Source organism: Perissodus microlepis, chromosome 10 (assembly GCF_051167445.1).
Source record: "Perissodus microlepis isolate ML-2025 ecotype Zambia chromosome 10, ASM5116744v1, whole genome shotgun sequence".
Classification (NCBI taxonomy): Eukaryota; Metazoa; Chordata; class Actinopteri; order Cichliformes; family Cichlidae; genus Perissodus; species Perissodus microlepis.
This window is the reverse complement of record NC_140470.1, coordinates 14,795,152-14,815,401: the sequence shown is the minus strand read 5'-3', so window position 1 is coordinate 14,815,401 and position 20,250 is coordinate 14,795,152. Positions and strand designations below refer to the sequence as shown.

At 41.4% G+C, this 20,250-nt stretch overlaps 1 protein-coding gene across 3 annotated transcripts in view; it reads right to left on the bottom strand.

Annotated features, from left to right (window-relative positions):
• Positions 1 to 4,361: 4,361 nt before the first annotated feature.
• LOC146379055 (pecanex-like protein 3) overlaps positions 4,362 to 20,250 on the bottom strand; it is a 30,173-nt gene continuing 14,284 nt past the window's right edge. For all 3 annotated transcript variants that reach the window (XM_084942330.1, XM_084942329.1, XM_084942331.1), the window contains exons 15-36: positions 20,018 to 20,189; positions 19,685 to 19,795; positions 19,164 to 19,255; positions 18,179 to 18,288; positions 17,763 to 17,868; positions 17,587 to 17,679; positions 17,344 to 17,494; positions 16,241 to 16,385; positions 14,934 to 15,111; positions 14,645 to 14,753; positions 14,237 to 14,366; positions 14,074 to 14,132; positions 13,775 to 13,990; positions 11,265 to 11,518; positions 10,771 to 11,001; positions 10,365 to 10,468; positions 10,113 to 10,260; positions 9,788 to 10,018; positions 9,404 to 9,678; positions 9,153 to 9,322; positions 8,626 to 9,032; positions 4,362 to 7,721 (exon numbers count right to left, since the gene is read on the bottom strand). In XM_084942330.1, coding sequence (XP_084798456.1) covers positions 7,581 to 7,721; positions 8,626 to 9,032; positions 9,153 to 9,322; positions 9,404 to 9,678; positions 9,788 to 10,018; positions 10,113 to 10,260; positions 10,365 to 10,468; positions 10,771 to 11,001; positions 11,265 to 11,518; positions 13,775 to 13,990; positions 14,074 to 14,132; positions 14,237 to 14,366; positions 14,645 to 14,753; positions 14,934 to 15,111; positions 16,241 to 16,385; positions 17,344 to 17,494; positions 17,587 to 17,679; positions 17,763 to 17,868; positions 18,179 to 18,288; positions 19,164 to 19,255; positions 19,685 to 19,795; positions 20,018 to 20,189 — 3,633 coding nt within the window. In that variant the 3' untranslated portion in view covers positions 4,362 to 7,580. The remainder of the gene's footprint in view (positions 7,722 to 8,625; positions 9,033 to 9,152; positions 9,323 to 9,403; positions 9,679 to 9,787; positions 10,019 to 10,112; positions 10,261 to 10,364; positions 10,469 to 10,770; positions 11,002 to 11,264; positions 11,519 to 13,774; positions 13,991 to 14,073; positions 14,133 to 14,236; positions 14,367 to 14,644; positions 14,754 to 14,933; positions 15,112 to 16,240; positions 16,386 to 17,343; positions 17,495 to 17,586; positions 17,680 to 17,762; positions 17,869 to 18,178; positions 18,289 to 19,163; positions 19,256 to 19,684; positions 19,796 to 20,017; positions 20,190 to 20,250) is intronic.

Here is a 20,250-nt window from a genome sequence, read left to right as displayed (position 1 = left end):
AGCACCACGCTATTGCTGTCATGGTGGTGGACCACTTTTTCCCTTTTTTACGGTTTGTCGTCTAGCGTCAAAAAATACTGTGAATTTAATTTTGAACTGTAATATCAGTTACTTTTATATGTAAAAAAACCCAAATCCTGTATCAGGATTCTCAGATTTCTGTTTTGTGTTTTTAGAAGAACTAATTTTGAGCATATTCTCTGGACAAATTCAGTGATGAATATGCTTTGGGTTGTTTTTTGTTCTTGTTTTTTTCCTTTTCAACTCTAGACAAAAGTTGGAAGAAAAACTGCTGTTATACCTTTAAGTTTAGCATGTACGAATTTATACATTGTATAAGGTAAACGCCTTAAAATACATTTGTTAATGTCAGAAATTGTAATTTGTTCTTGGTCTTGGACTTTGTTTACAAGCTGCATTGAAATGAATGGAAAAAAATGCTGATTGAGATGAGTTGCAGGGATTTTTCTTTTTAAAGCCCCTGTGTGCTTTTGTATGATATAGACTAGACTGTATGAGACTCTTGTTGAACAAACCTTCCACTACGGTTAAATTATAATGTAGATCCACTAACGACACTCCTATGTATTCAGGTTTTGTTACATACAAACACTTTTCTAGCTGTTTGGGCTCAGCTCACTCCTAATTTTCTCACAGCACTGTATCCATGTTTGAAATAACCAAAGACCTGGTAAGTTTGGTGAGTCGAGCACTGCTCGCTGAATTCACATGCACGCAAAAAGCTGTTTTCTTATCAGCATGTATTTTTTATTCAAAGTGTACATCAAAGTATTCGAGAGCCGTTTTCCTGCACAAACGCCAAACCGTGCTTAGAGCTGAAAGCTGCGCCCGTGAGGAAAGTTTTGGCTTTGTGGGGCGGTTTGATCTGTCTGGGGAAAACGGTCCTCAAGATTCCAGTTAGAGCATTCACACGTATTCCAGCAAATTCCAGTATCTTATTTTGAAAGGGTTTGACCTAATTCTCTTTCATATTACATATACTATCTGAACCTCAGTAATAACAGTGTGAGGGGAAGCTGCACAATGACCCTCTTCCACTATTGTAAACTTGTTAGCTGTCAAACTAAAAATGAAAAAAAAAAATGAACGGGTAAAGGCTACAGCCATTATGATTTCCACACTACGTGAACACAATACAGAAAAAACAAAACCGTATGTAAATTATATACTATACATGCATAATGTGAGTCGGGGGGGAGGGCTGCTTTTTTTGTGAAAAGATGAGAAAATAAATACAAAAGAAACGATTGCAGAGGTGGATCTTCACTATGTGAGTTAATATGATGCGTTACTGCTGGCAGGCTTCGTTACACACGACTTGGTTTGCCTTTAAAAAGGAAATATCGTAAATGGACGTGTACGAGCCCATGTTGAGTATGTTTGCATATACAGGTACAGTCACTTAAAGGCTACATCAATCAGACCAGCTCTTTAATTCCCAACAGCCAAGAACTGAGGTGCAGACAAATCTTCAGGCAGAAGTAGGGATGATCCACGTTAGTCCCATATGTTTTACTGCATGTCCCGCAGGGCTGACGGAGAACGTATGAATCGGACGCCTTTGAGACTCTTAAACACACACACATACACACAAGGATTCCTCTGATGACAGAAATGCTGCTGACACTTGACGTAAGTGAGGGTGAGTCATCATCATTTCTTGTTGGCTATCCTCCTCTTCCTGGTGGCCAGCATGTCGTAGAAAGGATCCCTGCTGATGCTTGCTCTGTGGAGGACAGGAAGGAACAGATTTAACAACGACAACACCTATTTTTAATATCAGCAAAACTGCTTCTATCTAGTCTGTCTGTGTCAGCCCTGCGACAGGCTGATGGTTTTTCCGGGATGTACCCTGCCTCTCACCCACTGTCATGACAGCTGGGGAAGGCTACAGCCCCTCTCATCACCTTGAACTGGATATCTCTATCCTATCCATCCTGTTTTGTCTGTATAGTTGAAATAAATCACCAATCTACAAGTTCATCAGCACCAAAATCTGGCACTTACACTGAACGCTGTTCTTCACACACACACACACACACACTCGCTGAGCTAGAAATCTGTGCGACTGATAATTCTGTATCTTAGTTCAGTGGAAGTCAAATATTGAGTAACAGAATTTTAGGATGGAGCAGACATGCTGCAAGCTCATGAGCTTTTAAGTTGATGTGCATTTTTTCTTCTCCAATATTTCAGTGAGGTAGTTGCTAACTTTGCGTGCATTAAGCACTGCTGTGCTGTGAAGGTGAGAGACTGAACCAAAATGAGCTGCGGGCTGTAAAGTCAACACGAGCTAAAAAAAAAAAAGCTCCAACACTTCACGAAGCAAAGAGGAACTGTGGGTTAAAGTGCGAATCATGTGTGGGTTTGTCACAATGAGCATCTTTCACCTCGCACATGTGATACGGAGCTGCCATAAAATTGTAAAAATTACAACTTCAAGTTTTTCATTAACGCAGCTGCTCGTCAACCACGGCGTATTTAACTTGGACTTCTATAGCGGAGTCACAGATTGATGATGGGAATAACGTTGAGTAATTAGCCGCTTCCCCACCACCATGACGGCTGACATGTGTGCAAGTGCAGAACAGTTTCTACAACAGCAGTTTCCAGCCTTGGAGGTTGAATCAGGGCCGGACAGTGTGTGTGTGTCTGCAACACACATCTGGCCCTGCTAAGCTATCCGGTCGTAAAGTGATGACGTGACGAATCCTACTTCCGGGCCTAAAGTAGTCTGCGTTTAATATGGCTTTTGTGTTGTTAACATGTTTAATGTTATGTATTTTCTTCTATTTAATCTCAAAAAGCTCCTAAAACAGTCAGTGATCACTGTTGACCTCCCTCGGCTTTTATTACCGCTAATCATTTATTTAAGCTCAGTTTTTAAAACCTTAGGATGTAACTACAGCCCAGCCCATGCAGCAAAATATGAATGACTAACCTCGTATTGTGGATGGATTATCTCAGTTGTTCTCCTGGCTGAAGTTTGGTCCTTTTACAGCATCCTGCTATGCGATTACATTTGTTCCTGACCACCGAGAACACTCACGTTAACTTTTATCGAGTGGAAAAAAAAGTTAGCTTGTTTATATTATGCTAACATAGCTGTGTCGCTAGCGGTCACGTAGCACATCATTATATACCAGCTAGCCCAACTTCAGTAACCCTACAAACGTCACTGCTGTTTAGTTTCCTGTCTTCATTTATGCTGGAAGTGATAACAGAGCTGTACGTTTTAACTAGTTTCCAAAACCCCGCAGTCAGGACATGCTATATTGTATTTAGATAGCAGGAAGTTAGCTCGCTAGCTTCTAACTTCTAACTCCGTTAAATGTCATAAATTCCGTTTTCATGGATGCCTGGATGTTAAACTCAATTGTTACACCTGGTAGAGCAGAACGCTGATCATTTTATTAAAGATGAAAGACTTTAGACAATTTTTCAACTCTCAGTAATGCCATAGTGATCGTTTGATATATGGACCTGCAGCAGAGTTTAGGCCCAGACACGGCTAGTGACGTCAGACTGAACAACCTGATAGTAGCAGCGTTTACACACCCTAAAAGAGGAACAGCAGAGCTGTCAATGACAGTTTGGACACACCCACAGTACAAGGCAGAGGCCTTAAAGTTTGGACAACTTACAGCAGACACATTAAAAAAATATATATATTTACCCCAGTTTTGCCTCTTCTTTGGCTTTTGAATATTTTCAGCAGCCACACACTGGCCACTTTATTAGGTATGCCTCACTAGTATTTGGTTGGGATCCTTTTACCTTCAGTGCTGCCTCAAATCAGAAGGTGCTGGAAACATTCCTCAGAGATTTTGGTGATGGTGACATTACATCAGCACATAATTCCAGCAGATTTGTTGGCTGCATATCCATGATATGAATCTCCTGTTTCACCACATGCCAAAGGTGCTCCACTGGATTGAGATCTGGTGACTGTGGCAGCTGTTTGAGTACAGTGCCATAGTGCTGGAAGCACTGTGGTCAAAAAGGGATGAGCATGCTCCGCAGCAATGCTTAATTGGTACCAAGTGTGCAAGAAAATATCCCCCACACCCCTCCACTACCATGCTGAACATGATGCTATCATGTTGTTTACACCAAATCCATTTTTCCTTGGAGACATTTGCGTTAACGAGAAGTTAAACAGACAGGTGGACAGGTGAGCGTACAGTTTAATTAAACCCAAGTGCCCGCTCAGTGGTGCTGTTTTTACTGTAGCATAAGGCTTTAAGCTGCTAGGACAAAGATTGAAAATCCTCCAGACAAAAACAACAGCAAAAAACAGACCAACAGGACAAATGCCAGAAAATAAAATCACACAGCAGTTAATTTGCAAACAAAGACAAAAACCTTTAATTTAAATAGGTGGGGGAAAAAAAAAATCACATAAAAAAAACCAAAAAAAAACCAAAACTGTACAGAACATTTAACATCGACTTAAAAGTTCTTAAATAAAAGACCCCGCCCCTCCAAAAGTAACTAAAAATAACAAAACTATAACAAAGTGGGATGGTGTATGATACATTTTTGTGCAAAAGAAGTATGAACCAATTCTTCCCAAACTGCACATCTTGATGTGGAGAGGGCGCCTCTCTCCACTCAGGTGTCTTTCTACAGGTAAACACGAGAGTCCCTCCCCTAAACATCAGCATAGTGTCTTTGATGTAAAAAGCCCCCCCCCCCCAAAAAAATCCAATAATAAAATAGATTTATATTTTAAATATATTTATATACCAAACATGCTGTACAGAACGTCAGAGATTAAGAAATCCCTTTTTTTGGACACTCACATCTGTCTGTCAACTTGTGCTTCCCCGACTCCAACTAAAAGGGAAAAAAAAGCAAAACTGAACAAAAGTCGAGCTCCCTGTCGTTTAGAAGTAAAATAAATGAAAAAAGAAAAACAGAAAACAGCACTGATCAGAAAAGTCTCTGTTTTTCCTGAGTTGTGGGAGTTTCTAATGCAGTTTGAGATGGAAGCTGACACACTTTTACCTGTTTTTTCACAGCCACTCGAAAAAAAAAAGGAGAAAAAACCCAAAAAACTAAGATTAAAAGAAAGGGATGGGGGGAGGCTGCTGAGCTTTATCTTGTAAAAAGCTTAAAGTGGCTGGGGGGGGAGAAAAACACTGCGCAGAAAAAAAATTGGCTTTAACAGCATGCAGAACATCTCTTAAAAAGAGGGACTAAAAGGGAGCATCTATTGTAAGTCTTCCTGCAGAAGCAGTCAGTTCCTTTCCCAGTATACACCCTGAGAACACTGGCCTCCATCCAACTTTCCAGCAGGGAAGGGGAAAAAAACAAAAACAAAAAAACCCAAAACCCAAACAAATCATTTATGAGGAAAAAGCAGCATATGGCGATTCATGCTATGGCACGAGGTCGTTTAAGAATTCTTCACCCAGTGCGAAGAGCTGGAAACCGTCGGGGACAAAGCCAGTGGACCCGGGGAAGCTTCTGGGGCTAAAATTTTTGACAGAACTGCAAGTTTTTCTTTTATTTTTTGTTTTATGAAACTCTCCCGTTTTTCTGCTTTTCACAGTGGTAAAAAAAAATAAAAATAAAGGCGTGGGAAAAGAAACAAACTTAAAGCGATTTCAGGAACACTTCCAGTTATGTTCCACACTTAAAAATAACCAAAAAGAGCCGTCGGTGAGATGGTGCAAACGTGACGACACCAAACAAACTGAGGGGAGGGAGGGTAGACAGAAGGCAGATTTCCAACTTAATATATCAACACACCATATAGACAAACCCCGTTAAAGACATCTGTAAGACATTATTAATCAAATAAATATTCCACCTTTGCTTTCAGTATTTATTCAGCTTTTGTTTATTTCCAACTAAAACGCTGGATTTAACTGTTGTAGAAACAGCAGTAGTAGTGGGTATTATAGTAGTAGTAGCAGGAGATGCAGAAGCAGTAGTATAGTAACAGAAAGGCCCAGACTGCAGGCAAAGAGCACACTGGGGATACGCTGATGTATCAGCCAATCACATGGTCGGTTAACCAGTGGCAGTGGCTAATGGTTGTCGGTAGTGTCACATCAACAGCATGATGGAGGAGGAGGACTTAAAATAGTTTCATAATGAAGACGTCTTTTGTTTCCCTAGTGCAAAAGGAGGATAAGTAACTTAAAAAACAAAAGAAAAACAAGCAGCTAAAAATATATATGGGTATCAGACAAACTGTTATTTTAGACATCAGTGCATCCCTAGCAAACACAGCTCTCCTCACAAAGCAGCCTGGACCCCGGCTATTCAGAAAGCCATGAGCTGATTGGATCTGATCAGGGAGGACATTAGTGATCAGTAATCCAAAGAAAACAAACTCAGTGCACATTCGACACTGAGGGATTCGTGAAGATTCAAGTAAAAAACAAAAAATAGAAGACATTCCACTCACCAAAGCAAAAAAAAAGAGGATTAAAAAAAAAAAAGTTCCTTACACTCCCAGTTTGTGAATTTGTGATCAACACAATTTTTCACAGATTTGACTCGTCCTCTGTTTGATCCTGATTAATGGAAACCAGCTCTGTCTGAAGTTCTCCAGGTTGCTAGTCAGATACAGGACTCCACGATGTCCAAGCCTACATACGCTGTAAACTAGCAGTAAAAGCACCACATGTCAGCTGGGCTGGAAGGGAGTTTGTTTTTTGTTTGGGGGGGTGGGGGTGTTCCCTGAAACTTGCTCCGAGACAGAACTGTTGATATAGTCAGGCACCTCTGCAGGAAAATGGGCCAGAGTACAAGAATAATGTTTTCTTGTTTTATTTTCTTCTTCTTCCTCATATAATATGTGTATTTGTGCAGGGGAAAAGAAGTGGAGGCTCCTGAAATTAGCCAATATGTCATGTGAAATATTGTTTGATGCACAACTGTCCGGCGAGGATGGTTACATGTGGGGGGAAAACAAAAACAAGGCTTATTGTGGTCTCCACGCGTCCTTTAGTTGCACATACAGCAATTTACTGGTCCTTTTTCTTTTTTGGGATTTATTATGAGGCCCCCCAAACAAACAGAAAAAAACCTAATGCTGCTGCAGACGTCAAGTTAGAGATTGTCCTCTAGTCTCCAGTATAGAAAAATAAACAATCCTCAAGCAAAATATCCCTTATAATTTGCACTGGCCTGTCTGGCCTGTCAGGCCTGTCACTACTTTTACAACCAAATGGTTGGCTGTAGAGACAGCGAGTGCTCAGTCAGGAAAAGAAAAAATGTAAAATTAAAAATGAGTACATCATCAGGTCTTACGAGTTGTGATGAAAGCTGACTTTGGAATAAACAGGTTGGCTAAAATGATTTCATGGTCTGACGTGCATCAGCTCAGCATGCTATGTTTAGCTCTCTCTTGACTAACAAGAAGAGTGATGTGTATATTCCCAGATCCCCGCTTGATTCAGAGTGCCATCAGAGGACTTCCAAACTGTGGCTGCGCTGACAGTTCATGGAATGAGTCCCAAAGGCTGGAATGAGTCCGGACATGACCGGTCCACATTCGACTGCGGTGTGCTTTCACTGTAGAAACTGTCAATAGTGCAGACTCAGCGCAGGTGATCAAGTAAAGGCAGCTCTGTGGATTCCTCTCTGGGAGTGGGAGGGTCCGGGGATGGATCTGTCGTCTGAGTGGCTCCCAGTGGATCTTGCATTAGACCGGCCTCTTGTAGGGATGCAGGAGGAGCAGGCTGAAAGAGACAGATTGATAATAAGAAGACGATTAAATGCGTTTATCAACAGCACGACCAACAAGGCAGGCAAAGAAAAGCCCACTGCTTCATATTCACAGCTGAACAAAACAAAATGATTCAACGTGCTGTCAAAATCTGTATCATCGAGGTCCAAACAAAAGCAAATCAAGTCATTCACACAGGTACAGGTACAAAAAGGACGTCCCACTGAGGAATCTGGATCATGATCTGAGAAAGCATGCCATATTTATAAACCACTTCCTGTTTGAATTACTGAACAACAACAAGCCACTCACTGCATATGTGCATCTGTTCAAATGAGCTTAATGCAATATCTCAGTAGGTGTGACTATCATCTGCTGTCTGCTTACCATCTACTGTAAAGACATCATGTAAGCAGAAATATAACTAAAGATTTACATCATTACTGATCAATCTATCAGTTCTGTTGTCTCAGAACTCCTCAGACATTTGGTCTGGTAAAATATCCCCAAACACTCTAAAAAAATGCCCCGAGTGGGTTTGAAGAGACATTAAAATATTTTAAGGAACAATTTTTGGGGGTTAACAAAAGCAAGACTCAAATCTAGGAAGCAGTAACCATAGAAACACAGCATATTCTTCTTAAACTCCTCTTTTCCATTTTGTCCATGTGCCTGATTATTTACTTTAGCATATTGCGAATACTCAGTTGTAAGCAACTCTACAAAAAACACTGATCTGATAAAACAGAATGGTCTGAGTGGATTTACTAACAACAGGAGGGCTATATTTGCTGGATTTGTTTGATTAATAGAGAAAGAGTCAGGTGATTTATGAGTCAGAGTGAACTAACTGAGCGTGAGTATCTGTATTTCTGGATCTTTTTAAAGAACTGAACAACTATGGACAGTCTCCTTACCTGTGTGCGTATGGTCTGTAATGGTGCTCCTTCCCCCTCCGTTGCAGCTGGTCCATTAAAGCCCTTCCTCCCTGAAAAACTCCACTTGCTAAAGTGGCTCTCATAGTGTAGTCCGCTGCCCGGTCCAAGGCCAGCCCGCTGGCCCGCTCTGTGCCCCGAGCTCTCCAGGAGACTTGCTGGGCAGAAGCGCTCCGGGCCTGGCAGAGGTGGAGGAGCCACTGAGCTGCTGAAGGAGAGCTGGGAGCTGGACAGCTGCTGGCCCAGGAGACCCTGGATGGAGGATGTACGCTGTAGGGATGAGAGAAGTCCTGCCTCCATTCTGCCCTCTGACTGGCTGAGCAGAGCTAATGGGAGAGGCTGAGGGTGGTGATGCCAGCTCTGGGTTGGACCAACAGGGTTGTCTGTGCCTGAAGTGTAAGAAAAAAAGCACTTTTAACTCATAAAAATAAAATACTTGCAATACATTTCATCTTCATGTGACCATAACAAGCTAACAAAAACACCTCCATTTCTGTTTCGGTTCTTACCCATCGAGGGCTGGACAGTGGTGATGTGTGGCTGTGGAAGGCTGGAGGCTGGTGTACTCTGGGTGGTGTGAACAGCTGGGTTGGTGGAGATGGAGGTGGAGCCGCCTCCACAGTCTGAGTCTTCTATGTTCCCCCCGCTGTTGCAGCCAGCCCCGCACCCTTTCTGTAACCTGCAGGGAGACATATGTTACAGTTATGTTTACCCTCTCTTAAAGCTCATGTGTACATTTGTTTAAGCAAAGAATTTGCACCTGTCCCAGCTGCTGATGAGCCAGGTGTAAATGTTGTGTGGGCTGACTGGTCCTCCCCACACAGAGCGGAGCTGGCTGTGTTCCCCAGCATAAGAGGTTGTGAGGGGGGACACGTAGATGGGGTAGCCGATGGGCTGGTCGCACGAGGAGTTAATCATATTCCTCAGTGCTTGTTTGGCATTTTGAATGCTTCCTCGTTCGGGGTTACGGTTGCGCAGGAAAACCAGCTCCTGCTGCTGCCCCGCCCACAACCCACGCACACACTCTCTGTTCACCTATGGAGGGCAGAAAAAAGAGAGATGAGGATCTGACAATCCAGGCATGTGATGAGTCAGAGACAACAAGACAAAAAAAGAAGAAGTGCTAAACGTAACAAGCTGCGACCTTGATAACTCTGAAGCTGAGGAATCTCTTGTTAAGCATGATGATCTTGTACTCGTCACTGCCGTCATCCATGATGTGGCGCAGTGCTAGGAGTGAAGGCATGTTTGCTAGAATAGCGCTTCGCCACACGGGGTCACCCTCGTGCGATATCAACATCTTTTCCTCATTGGCAGTGATGGCGTCAAACAGGACCATAGGATCCTCGTACTCATCTGGAGATGTAAAGTGATCCTGAAAGAAACACAGATTATACAAACAGTCTCATTTCAGTATCAAAAAAAAGAGTAAATATTGGCACTCCAGCACTAGTTTTCTTCTCTGGTACCTGGTGCAGTTTGAGTGACATCCGCACTCCTGGTGCTACGACCCGATTCAGCAGGTCCATATCCGCAAACACCCACTCGTCACGAGGAGATGTGATGCGGAAGTCTCCCTTGAAGAGTGCATGAAGGCCATAGAGAAACGGTTCCAAGCTGTCAAACAAACAAAACAACAATAAATCTGCCATATTCTTAGCATATATATGCATGGCATCAGCAACAGTGACAGACATGGTTGTGCGGCCTGGTGAACTTACCTTGCTGACATGCTGTGTGAGGCCGTGCCCAAGGCTCTTCTTCCCAGGATACAGAGGCCAAAACAGAGGTTGACAAGTGGGGAATCTCTTTCGCAAGTCACCGGCTAAAACACAGTGAAGCACGAATAAATTGTGCAATGTTGTACATTTAATACCTTCTGTATTTCTGTTATTAAAGATTTCACTTGTTTGTAATGATGAAAAAAGTATCCTAATGACAGAAATAAAGTGGAAGACAACAGATGTCATTTAGAAAAATGCGACCAAATAGCATCTTCTTGTGCACATGAAACCAAGATATACTTGATCCGTTATGATCAAAATATGTGTAGCATAAGGGAAAAAGCACTACAAAAGCAACCCATGCATGTGACATTATAGTTTAAATGTTGTGGAGGAGTCTTACTGTTTGGCGCCTGCTGTTGCAGTACTGAATCCAGTCCAGGTAAACCATGCAGAATGAGGACGGGGTGATGCCGGACGCTCTGTGATCATAGTCCTCGTCAATGTTCAGGTTGAAGGTGGGGTCACTGTCTACGTAGTTTGATCCGAGACAAGGTCGTAAAGCCTCCTGAATTGTTTCATTGGTCAGCCACTCTTCCAGCTTAGAAGATCGACTCACATAGTAGATGATGCTCTATTGGACGCAACAAATGCATAATCCAAAAAACTAGTCACGCTAGGAAAACATTTTTATAGACAGCTTTAAATCCACATCAAGGATTACAAGTATGTGCATATTTTAGCTTCATATCTTAGCTTCTAAATTTCTATGACTTGCTCTTCATTACAGAAGTAAAACAGCCTCGAGTCAACTAAAGTAAACAAAACCAACTGCAATAAAATGCAAAAAGCATGATGTGAGAACAGAGTAAAAACAGCTCCTGAACATTGGCTCACCTTGACGTAGTATGTGATGAGGATCTTACGAAGGTCAAATACTTGCAACATGGAGGCGGCATTGTTGTCGCTGATACTGTAGCCTTCGAGCACGTACTTTGTAGCAGCCACCTCCCAGGCCAGCCAGCGCTGTCCAAAGGCAGCATTGAATGACAACATGTGAGGCAGGTGACCTGGTTCACAGCAGCAGCAGCCTTCATCCTCCTCCACCCCCTCTGTGATTGCTTCTACCTCCCTCTGCTGACAGTAGGTACCTGGAAAGATGTGAAACATAAGGATTAGCTGCTCTATTAAAAGGCTCCAACAGATGACACTGTTCTGTATATATAACATCACAATCTGCCTGGAAAACGCAACTTCAAAAAAAAAAAATCTGCATAATGTGTTTAAAACTTTTATGGACAGAGTTTCTGCATGTGTTGTAATTGGCTGACGGTTTTGGCTTGAGTGGCCTAGGGATCTCGTCTTTGTTCTTGGTTTGTTTGGCTTCGTCAGCCTGTGACCTCCAGCTTGGGCTAAGTCAGTTTGCAGCTGCGAGGAAAATTAGCACCTCCAAGTCTGAGGTCAAAAGGGTGTCTTCACTCAATTCAATTTTATTCATACTGCGCCAAATCAGAACAACAGTCATCTAAAGGTGCTTTATACTGTAAGGTAAAGACTGTACAATAACACGAAGGAGATCCTCCACATCTGGGATGAGTTGCTGCTCTAAGTGGAGGAGTTTAAGTATCTCTGGGTCTTATTCATGAGTCAGGAGGAGCGGAGCAAGAGATTGACAGAGTGGCACAGTATCTGTACTGGATGCTGCACTGGTCTGTTGTGGTAGAGGTATCAATTATCTCTAGCTACTCCAGCTCCCATAAGGTCACAAGCTCTGGGTAGTGACTGAAAGAACAAGATCATTGATACAAGTGGTGGAAATTAGCTTCTCTGAAGGGTGGCTGCTCTCTCCCACAGTGATGAGGTGATAGAGTTCAGAAAAGAGCCACTAACTCCTCCACATTTGAGGTAGTTTGATGGATCTGACTAGAATGCCTCCTACGTGAGGTGTTCTGGGGCATGTCCTACTGAGAGGTAGCCCTGGGGCAAACCCAGTACACCCTGGAGAGATTATAGCTCTCCATTAATTCGGAAACGCCTCAGTTTCTGCCCGGATGAGCTGTAGGAGGTCGCTGGGGAAAGGGAAATGTTGATATCTCTGCTTAAACTGCTACCCATTGCAGAAAATGAACTTTGATAAAATCAGAAAAAGTATCTTGTGTTAAAAGGTGACCTTTTTTGTTTTCTAAAATTACGCTGGTAAGAGGTGCTGTACATAGGTTTCATGTCAACACATGAGACTCTTCAGCTAATTTGGACTGACTTTAATGAGTTTTAAAATCAATAAAATCTTGGTGAGGTTTTTAAGAGTCACCAATTAGGCTAACATGTGTCACACAGGGTATAACCAATAAGAGATGTTATGCTTATTTAAGGCAAAACACCACCTAATTATTTGATGTGGTGTCCAAATGCCAATAGGTCTCCAATAGGTCAAAGCATTTCTGAGATACGACGAATCCAGTGACAGTGTGATCATATTCTTTAAACGGTTTAAAAGCTGTGTGCATAAAGAGAGCTCCAAACACTCATTCACTGGTCGTGACAGAGTGAGACATTATAATGAAACTTGGTGAAATGACTGTCAAAGTCAGAGTGTCAAATTTAATAATCTTTTACCCTACAGCTCTAGCAGCTGTCACAGACTCCAGCAGGAGAGAAACAAGAGGAACGATATGATTAAGAACAGGTAGAAACACTTCACTGCCCACACATTCAATGCTTGGCCTTGAATAATTTTACTCAGCTAAAAAATAAAAAAAGATTAAACTTAACCAAAAAGAATCATCAGTTTTAAGGTCGTACCATTATAGATCATAAAGCCCCGCTTTGCCAAGTGACAACCTCTTCAGAGGCTGACGCACAACTTTTTTTTTTGAATCTTCAATGACCTTAAAATAAACCCACAGACGTGAAACTGATCTCTTTTAAGAATAAAAATATGCTGTAAGACCTTAAACACAAAGTAATCTTCAAAATATGAAGGTGAAGTGGCTTTAGACGACTTTTCAATCTCTCCCCCTCATTCCTCTGCAATCAAGCCTTCATTTTCCACGGAGATTTCATACTTAATGGCAGACATAATTGCACAGGGTACGAATTTCATCGTCAATCGCGTAATTTTTCTATCGGCATGAAATAATGTGACGACATTTACATTTATTTAACATTTACTTTATGACAAGTTAAATCGAGAAACTTCTACGTCTGCTGCCACCTAAAGCTTTATATTCCAGGGAAATTAGTGCCATCAGAAACCTCTTTTTAACTACTGATTAAGCTACAGCACCACATCCCCATAATAAGTACTTTTTCACAACATTTGACTGACGTCCAAGTCACAACAAGATGGTAAACAACTAAAAACTACATTACTATTTTATGAGCTCTAAACATCGCATGCTGCTGACCTCTGAACTCTAGACCCCTCAGCTGGAAGGTCACAAGGCCGTTGCCGATTTCGATGATGTGGACCAGAGCGTTGAGGTAGTCTGACGCGAGGATGAAGCAGTCGCCCGTGCTGTAGTTCCCCCAGCGGCCGAGCAGTAAGTCTCCACAGAGGCTGTGCTGCAGAGAGCGGGTCAGGTGCTCGTAGAAAATCGAGTTCAAATTGTTGTCATCGGCACCTTAATGATAAAAAACAGACTGTCACCTTCATTTCAGAACAAAAAATCGATAAGCATCGACAGGAGGGAACACTGTGCCATACCTGGGTTGCGGTCTAACTGGGTGGCAAGTCTAGTATTGGAATGATCGACCCTCTTGGTGCTGTAAACAGGACAAATTAGGATTAAAATCAAATAGATTTAACTTATATTGAGTGTAAGATATACAGTTTCACACTTGCAAAGGTTATTTAACCAAACACATACTTGTAGTCGCGCTCCCAGAATTTAACGGGCCTGGTGTATGAGGTGACAAATACAGCACTGCCAAGGACAGGATTGAGAGGTGTGGAGAAGATGGCAGAAAAGACAGCTTGGACAAAAAGAACAGCAGAGTCTGAAATAGCAAGAGTTAAGGACATGCCACCAAAACCCCCAAAGCAAAACAAAAATCTCCACTGAATAACTTCACTGACACTTAGACTATCAAAATAAAGAATACAGCACAAAATAACAATAACCTCTGTGCAGTAATGCAAAACAATTCAATAATCTTGCAACATAAAATACCTTTGTCACATCTTAAAGCTACAATTTGCCCTCTTATACTCTATCAACGTTAAATTTGGCACTGGTGTATTCCTACTATCACAAAATCAAGCTGAATAAGGATACGGGGCACAGCAAAGGGCTGAGCAAAGGCATGAAAGGCTGAGCCCCAAGTGATCTGCCAGGGGGCAATGTAGGTCAACACGAAACGCAGCTTGTACAGCAGGTCCCACATCTGAAAACATTCAAACATTCATCATTATCAACTCACACACACATGCGCAAGTAAAAATAGTATTCATATTTGCTACAGAAATAAGACGATTAAGACTATTTGTGTGCAGGAAGCTGTTTCTAAAGTAGAACAAAACCATTTGTGATGATAAAATGCTACAAACATGAAATGTTTTCTAACCTTGCTGAAGAGAATGGACATGAAGTAGTAATCGATTAAGAAGGTCTCCGAGAAGTGTGGATAGTCGTAGTGGAAGAAGAGTGTGGTGAAGCACAGTGTGACGTACTGCTGCGATGGGGTACAGAAGGACGAACGCAGCAGCTTCATTCCAGCTACCGAGATAAAGAAAGCTCGGCTACTGGAGGGTTCGAGGAAGAGAGAGAGGGGGGAAGAAAGAAGAAAAAAAAAAATCAACACATGCTAACATATGGTTACAACAACAGAGTAAGAAATGAAATGATTATTCAACACCAGATGCTAGTGATTGCGTGTACGTGCTACAGTTTAACCCCTTTCTTTAGAGTTTGCAGAGAGGTGTGCATAATTTTACAGTGATGTGAAAAGAAAGGTTTTCACAACACTTTATACAGTCCCTTGAAAAACTAAATCCACCTTTAATTCCTGGAGAATTAATAGTGTAAGTAGCAGCAAGATGCTGCTAATAAAAAGTTCATTAAGTGATCATCAGCCAGTGTGACCTTAGCCAAAAGTGAGTTGGTGCAACAGAACAATAATTCCAATCACAGCAGCAAATCTACAAAAAATGTATGAAAAAGAAAAAAATTAAGATGCTGCAATGGCCCCCAAAAAGTCCAGACATTAACCTAACTGAAATGCTGTGGTGGGACCTTAAAGGAGCTGTGCACAAAGAAAAGTGCACAAAACTGAATGAACTGAAGCTTTAAAAGCTACTGAATCATCACAGTTTTTTACACAACTGCAAAGACTGCTGTAAAAATCTTCACTGTGGTTTTCACACTCATTTTTTGAAAATGACAAAAACAAACTACTACTTCTTCATAGAAAAGAAAATCACAGGTAACAAACAATATACTACTACACTGTTTAATGAAATAAAACCTGACAAATTTCTCTTGATGTTCACATTTGTAAATCACCCGTTTCAAGAGTTCAATTCAATTCGAATGGATGTATATAGTGCCAAATCACAACAACTGTCCCCACAAGAAACTTTATACTGTAGGGAAAGGGGTACAATATTAGAGAAAACACCAACTATCAAAAGACCAGAAGAAAAAAAAATCAGGCTCAGGGAGGGGCAGCTGCCACCACTGGTTGGTGGCAGCAGCTGCCTCTGCTGTCTTCTGGGAAAAAGAAGACAGCAGAGGGAGATGGGACATAAGGCACACATGGGAGAGTTCAACACATCCAGCAGACAGCACATGTCCACAGGGAGCAGAGATAAAGAACAGTATAACAGTATAACATTTAAAATATTAACAGAACCAGGACGAGGAAATGCTTACTAGATGTCCAGCTCTTTGTGATTCTGGCCCACTGTTCGAGCTTCGGTGGTCAGGGAGTTCAGCACTACAGCTGGGTAGATAAAATATTTCTCCACACACTGAAGCCATGCATACAGCTTCTCAAACCACATCAACTGAGCAGCATCTGGGTCAAACAGAAAGAAAAAAATATGTTACAAATGTGGAGTAATTCACAAACTGCAGATATCCCACCACAGCTGTAAAGAAAAAAAAAATTAAAAAGTGAAGTTTTAAAAGAGGTTCAATACACTAATTAGCCACAACAATAAAACCACTGACAGATGACATGAATAAAACTGATCTGATCATCACTGCAGGATTGTGAGATCAGTGTTACTCACTTGGGATTCATGTGGATGTTTCTGGGTTGTAACAATACTCCCAGAAACACCCATCCTCCTCCAGCAGGCTTGTATGCTCTACCACACTGCAAAAATGCTTAGAAATTGCCTGAAGAATTCAATAAAGAGACCAGGCCTGGCCACTAAATTTCAAAAATCAAGCCTAAACTGGCCCACAGGAACTATCACTGTCACCATCTCAGTGCCAGACACCCCAAGGCTCCAATGTCCATGTTCTGATGAATCAGAGCTATTCTAGTAGCACAAGGGGAATCTATTCAACATTAAGCAGATGCTTTTAAAGTTGTGGCTGACTAGCACCATTAAAACATTGCAAAAAATGTCTGTAAAATATTTAAAGATAAACTCAAGAAGACATGACAGTAATTTGATCATTTTAAACAACTTCTAACACAAAAATCTTGAGATAAAATAACTGATTTATTTTTAGTGTTGAGTGTATATATTACTTAATATATCAATGATATTCAAATCATATTCAAAATATGCAGCTGACTGTTGTTTAAAAATAGTTATGTATTGTCTGGTGAAGCAGCCTATGAAGTTTGCCGGGAGTGTTTTCTCAAGAGCACTTTCAGCTGGAGATCTTACTTTTTTGTAATTAGAACAACTTATAACATTTCAGTTTCCAAAGCCTGTTATATACTATATATGTATTTCTAGATGTTGTTATTTTTCTGTGCATGTGAATGAAGATAAAAGATGCAATCAGACACCCACCTCGGACCTCAAACTGACTATACTCTTTGGAGCGGAGCAAAGGGTGAGCCAGGCAGAACCATGGCAGCTGTTTGCGGAGCTGAGGCAGGAGATAGTGTGTAATGAAGCCAACAACTCCAGCCAGGATGTATAAGACAACGCTAAGAGCAGGCTGCGGAGCAAGAGCAAAAAGAGGAACATTTTAATTAAGTCTATATACAAAAATGATGCGAGTGTAAGGTCATGAATACTGCTCCAACTAACTTGAAGAGCGATGAAAACTGTGCTGGCACTGATGGCAAAGGTAATCACAGCCATGAGGGGACAGATGACGAGGTCCGAATGAAGAATCTCTTTCTATAAATAGACAGATTGATTTTAAAACTAATTAAATCATTACATAAAAATTAAACTGCAGGCTGGTGAGCAACAGTAGTTACCACAGAGTTGCGCAGCTTATCAGGAAGAGGGTCCTTGATTTCCACAGGGGGTTCTTCTGGGTTTCGGTTCTCCAGTTCTGGGAATAATTTAGACCGGACCAGTGACCTGATGTTACGGGTAAAAAGCATAAAAGAGAGTTACAAGAAATACCACAGAGAGATAAGATCTATCATCAAAGTCTTCACAGATGATCAAGACAGCAGCAGTGTCTCTTGGCCATTAGCATCATTTTTATGTCTTGGATTGTAGCTAACTTTGTAAAACACAAACTACACTTTAGACTTGCTATCTATTGCTATCTATCTTGCTATATAGACTTCTTTAAGTAACTGTTAATCTATTCTGGATCTAAAAAGAAGATTCAATAAAGACTCCCAAGACCATCATTGCCGATAATGAAACAGGAAATACTGACCAAAGGATGGTAGGATCGCTGCTTTGGCGGCTCAGGTGGTAGGATAAGGCCAGGAGTAGCCCACAAAACGCGGAGAACAGTACTGGAACATGGGCGTCCCCCCACGGTGCCTGATGGAAAAAAAGGGGGGAAAAGTCAAATAGACGACTGTAATAGGAAAAACACGTTCAAACTCTTCCATGTCATGTTCAGCAAGTTCACACCTGACACTAACATAATCACACATTAACAGCTCTTTTGGCAACTTGGCTTGCCTGAATATGTCAAGGAATAGAAACACAGCTTGCACTGTTTTGATTTCTTCTTTTAATTTCCAGCTGAATAGTCAGGGGAAGTGCATTTCTACCTTTTACCAGTTAAAAATCAAACCCACTTGTCACTGAAATAATATTGTTTTACAGTACACCGTCTTATTTCTTTATATTTTGCTTCGAAGGAGTTAGACATGTCATTTTTAAAGTGATCTTGAGCAATAGGTATCCAGGCTTTCAGAAGAGCTTTCAAAGTTTTTTCTTAGCACCGACCAATGAATCATTCGACCATACTGAAAACCTTACATCGCCTCACTCTCTAGTTAGTTACTGTATTCACGTCACCTGCTCACCCACCCAGAGGGGTGACAACAATACCCCATCAGCCTTTTACAGCTGAGCGCTAACAATTACAGCAATGCTTGCCTAGGAGGTCATAATATTAAAAAAATAAAGGTGTTCATACTAAATATTGACTATCAAGCTCATAAGAATTGTACAAACTCCATTTTTGCTCTGCATATGATCCGTATTTCCTCATTTTTCAATAAATTGCTGCAGAAGAGGGTGGTGGCTCACACACATAATACTGTATGTCTGCATAGATGCCGAGCAGGGAAGTGACACGCAATCACAAATGATCACTTCAGACATATGAAGAGTAAGCTGTCTACCTGTGATCAGATCACATTAATAACAGGTGCGAACTGGGACAGTCAGTCGGTTCAACTTACATTTATGGCACCGAGGCAAAATCCATACAGCAGGGCAGCCACCAGCACACTGCGTATGAGGCTGTACAGAGATGAAAGGGGGCTGGTAGTGGCTGAGGAAAGAATACAGAGAGATCAGACACAATTAGGCTGGTATGGGTGAGACACAACGACACAAACGATAGACAACTCTCATTATTCTGTTTGGGCAGAAATACTCAAAGTATTTGTTTTTACTAGTTTCTCTGAGCAATGGACAAGCAGAATCTCTCATTTTTTTTAATGTTTATTTGCATTGTTTACTGAAGCCAGGCCTTCCCAACGGGGACGGAAACAATAACCATACATCTAACTGCCTACTGTGATAGTGTGTAGTGACCATTTTAAAAAAACAAAACAAACTTTTCTGTTTTCAAATGTACCAATAAACACAAGGATGTGTTCAAATAACCACATGGTTTTTAAACTGTCCTCCTAAAAATGGTCTAACACTTTCAACTTCCAAGTATTCGATTATCCCATTCGTGTAATAATATTCTTACCAGTTCCACCAAAAATGTGCATGTCAATCTGCTCCAGCAGACACATCACAAAAGTGTTGACCTGAGGTAGCAACCCAAACAGGAAAATGACTGGGAAACACAGGGCAAACACTGTTGGATGAAAAGAGGGGGAAATTGTGTTTAAAAATGGGTTACAGTTTAAAAACCCACTAATCCTCCTCCTGCATAAAGCAGTGTTACAATCAGGATATATTCAGGGCTATTTAATTAACACTGCAATAAGAAAGATAGAACTAGTCTGGCATGTAGCAATGCTAGCACTGTCAATCTGAACATCAACCTGATGTAAAAGAATCCATGAATAATACTAACCAATGAGCACATCCCTGACACAGAGCAGGAATTGCGCAGAGAAGATGATGATGCCATAGAGGGAGAAGGGCTGCAGACTTCCAGAGCGCCCAGATAAGTCAAAGATCCAGATCATCACACAGCATAAGCAGAAGTAGACTGGCCGACTGTACACAATGATCCAGTTATGCCCCTTTTACATAACAGACAAGGAGAGAAACAACGTTATACCATAATTTTAAGGTCAAAAGTAT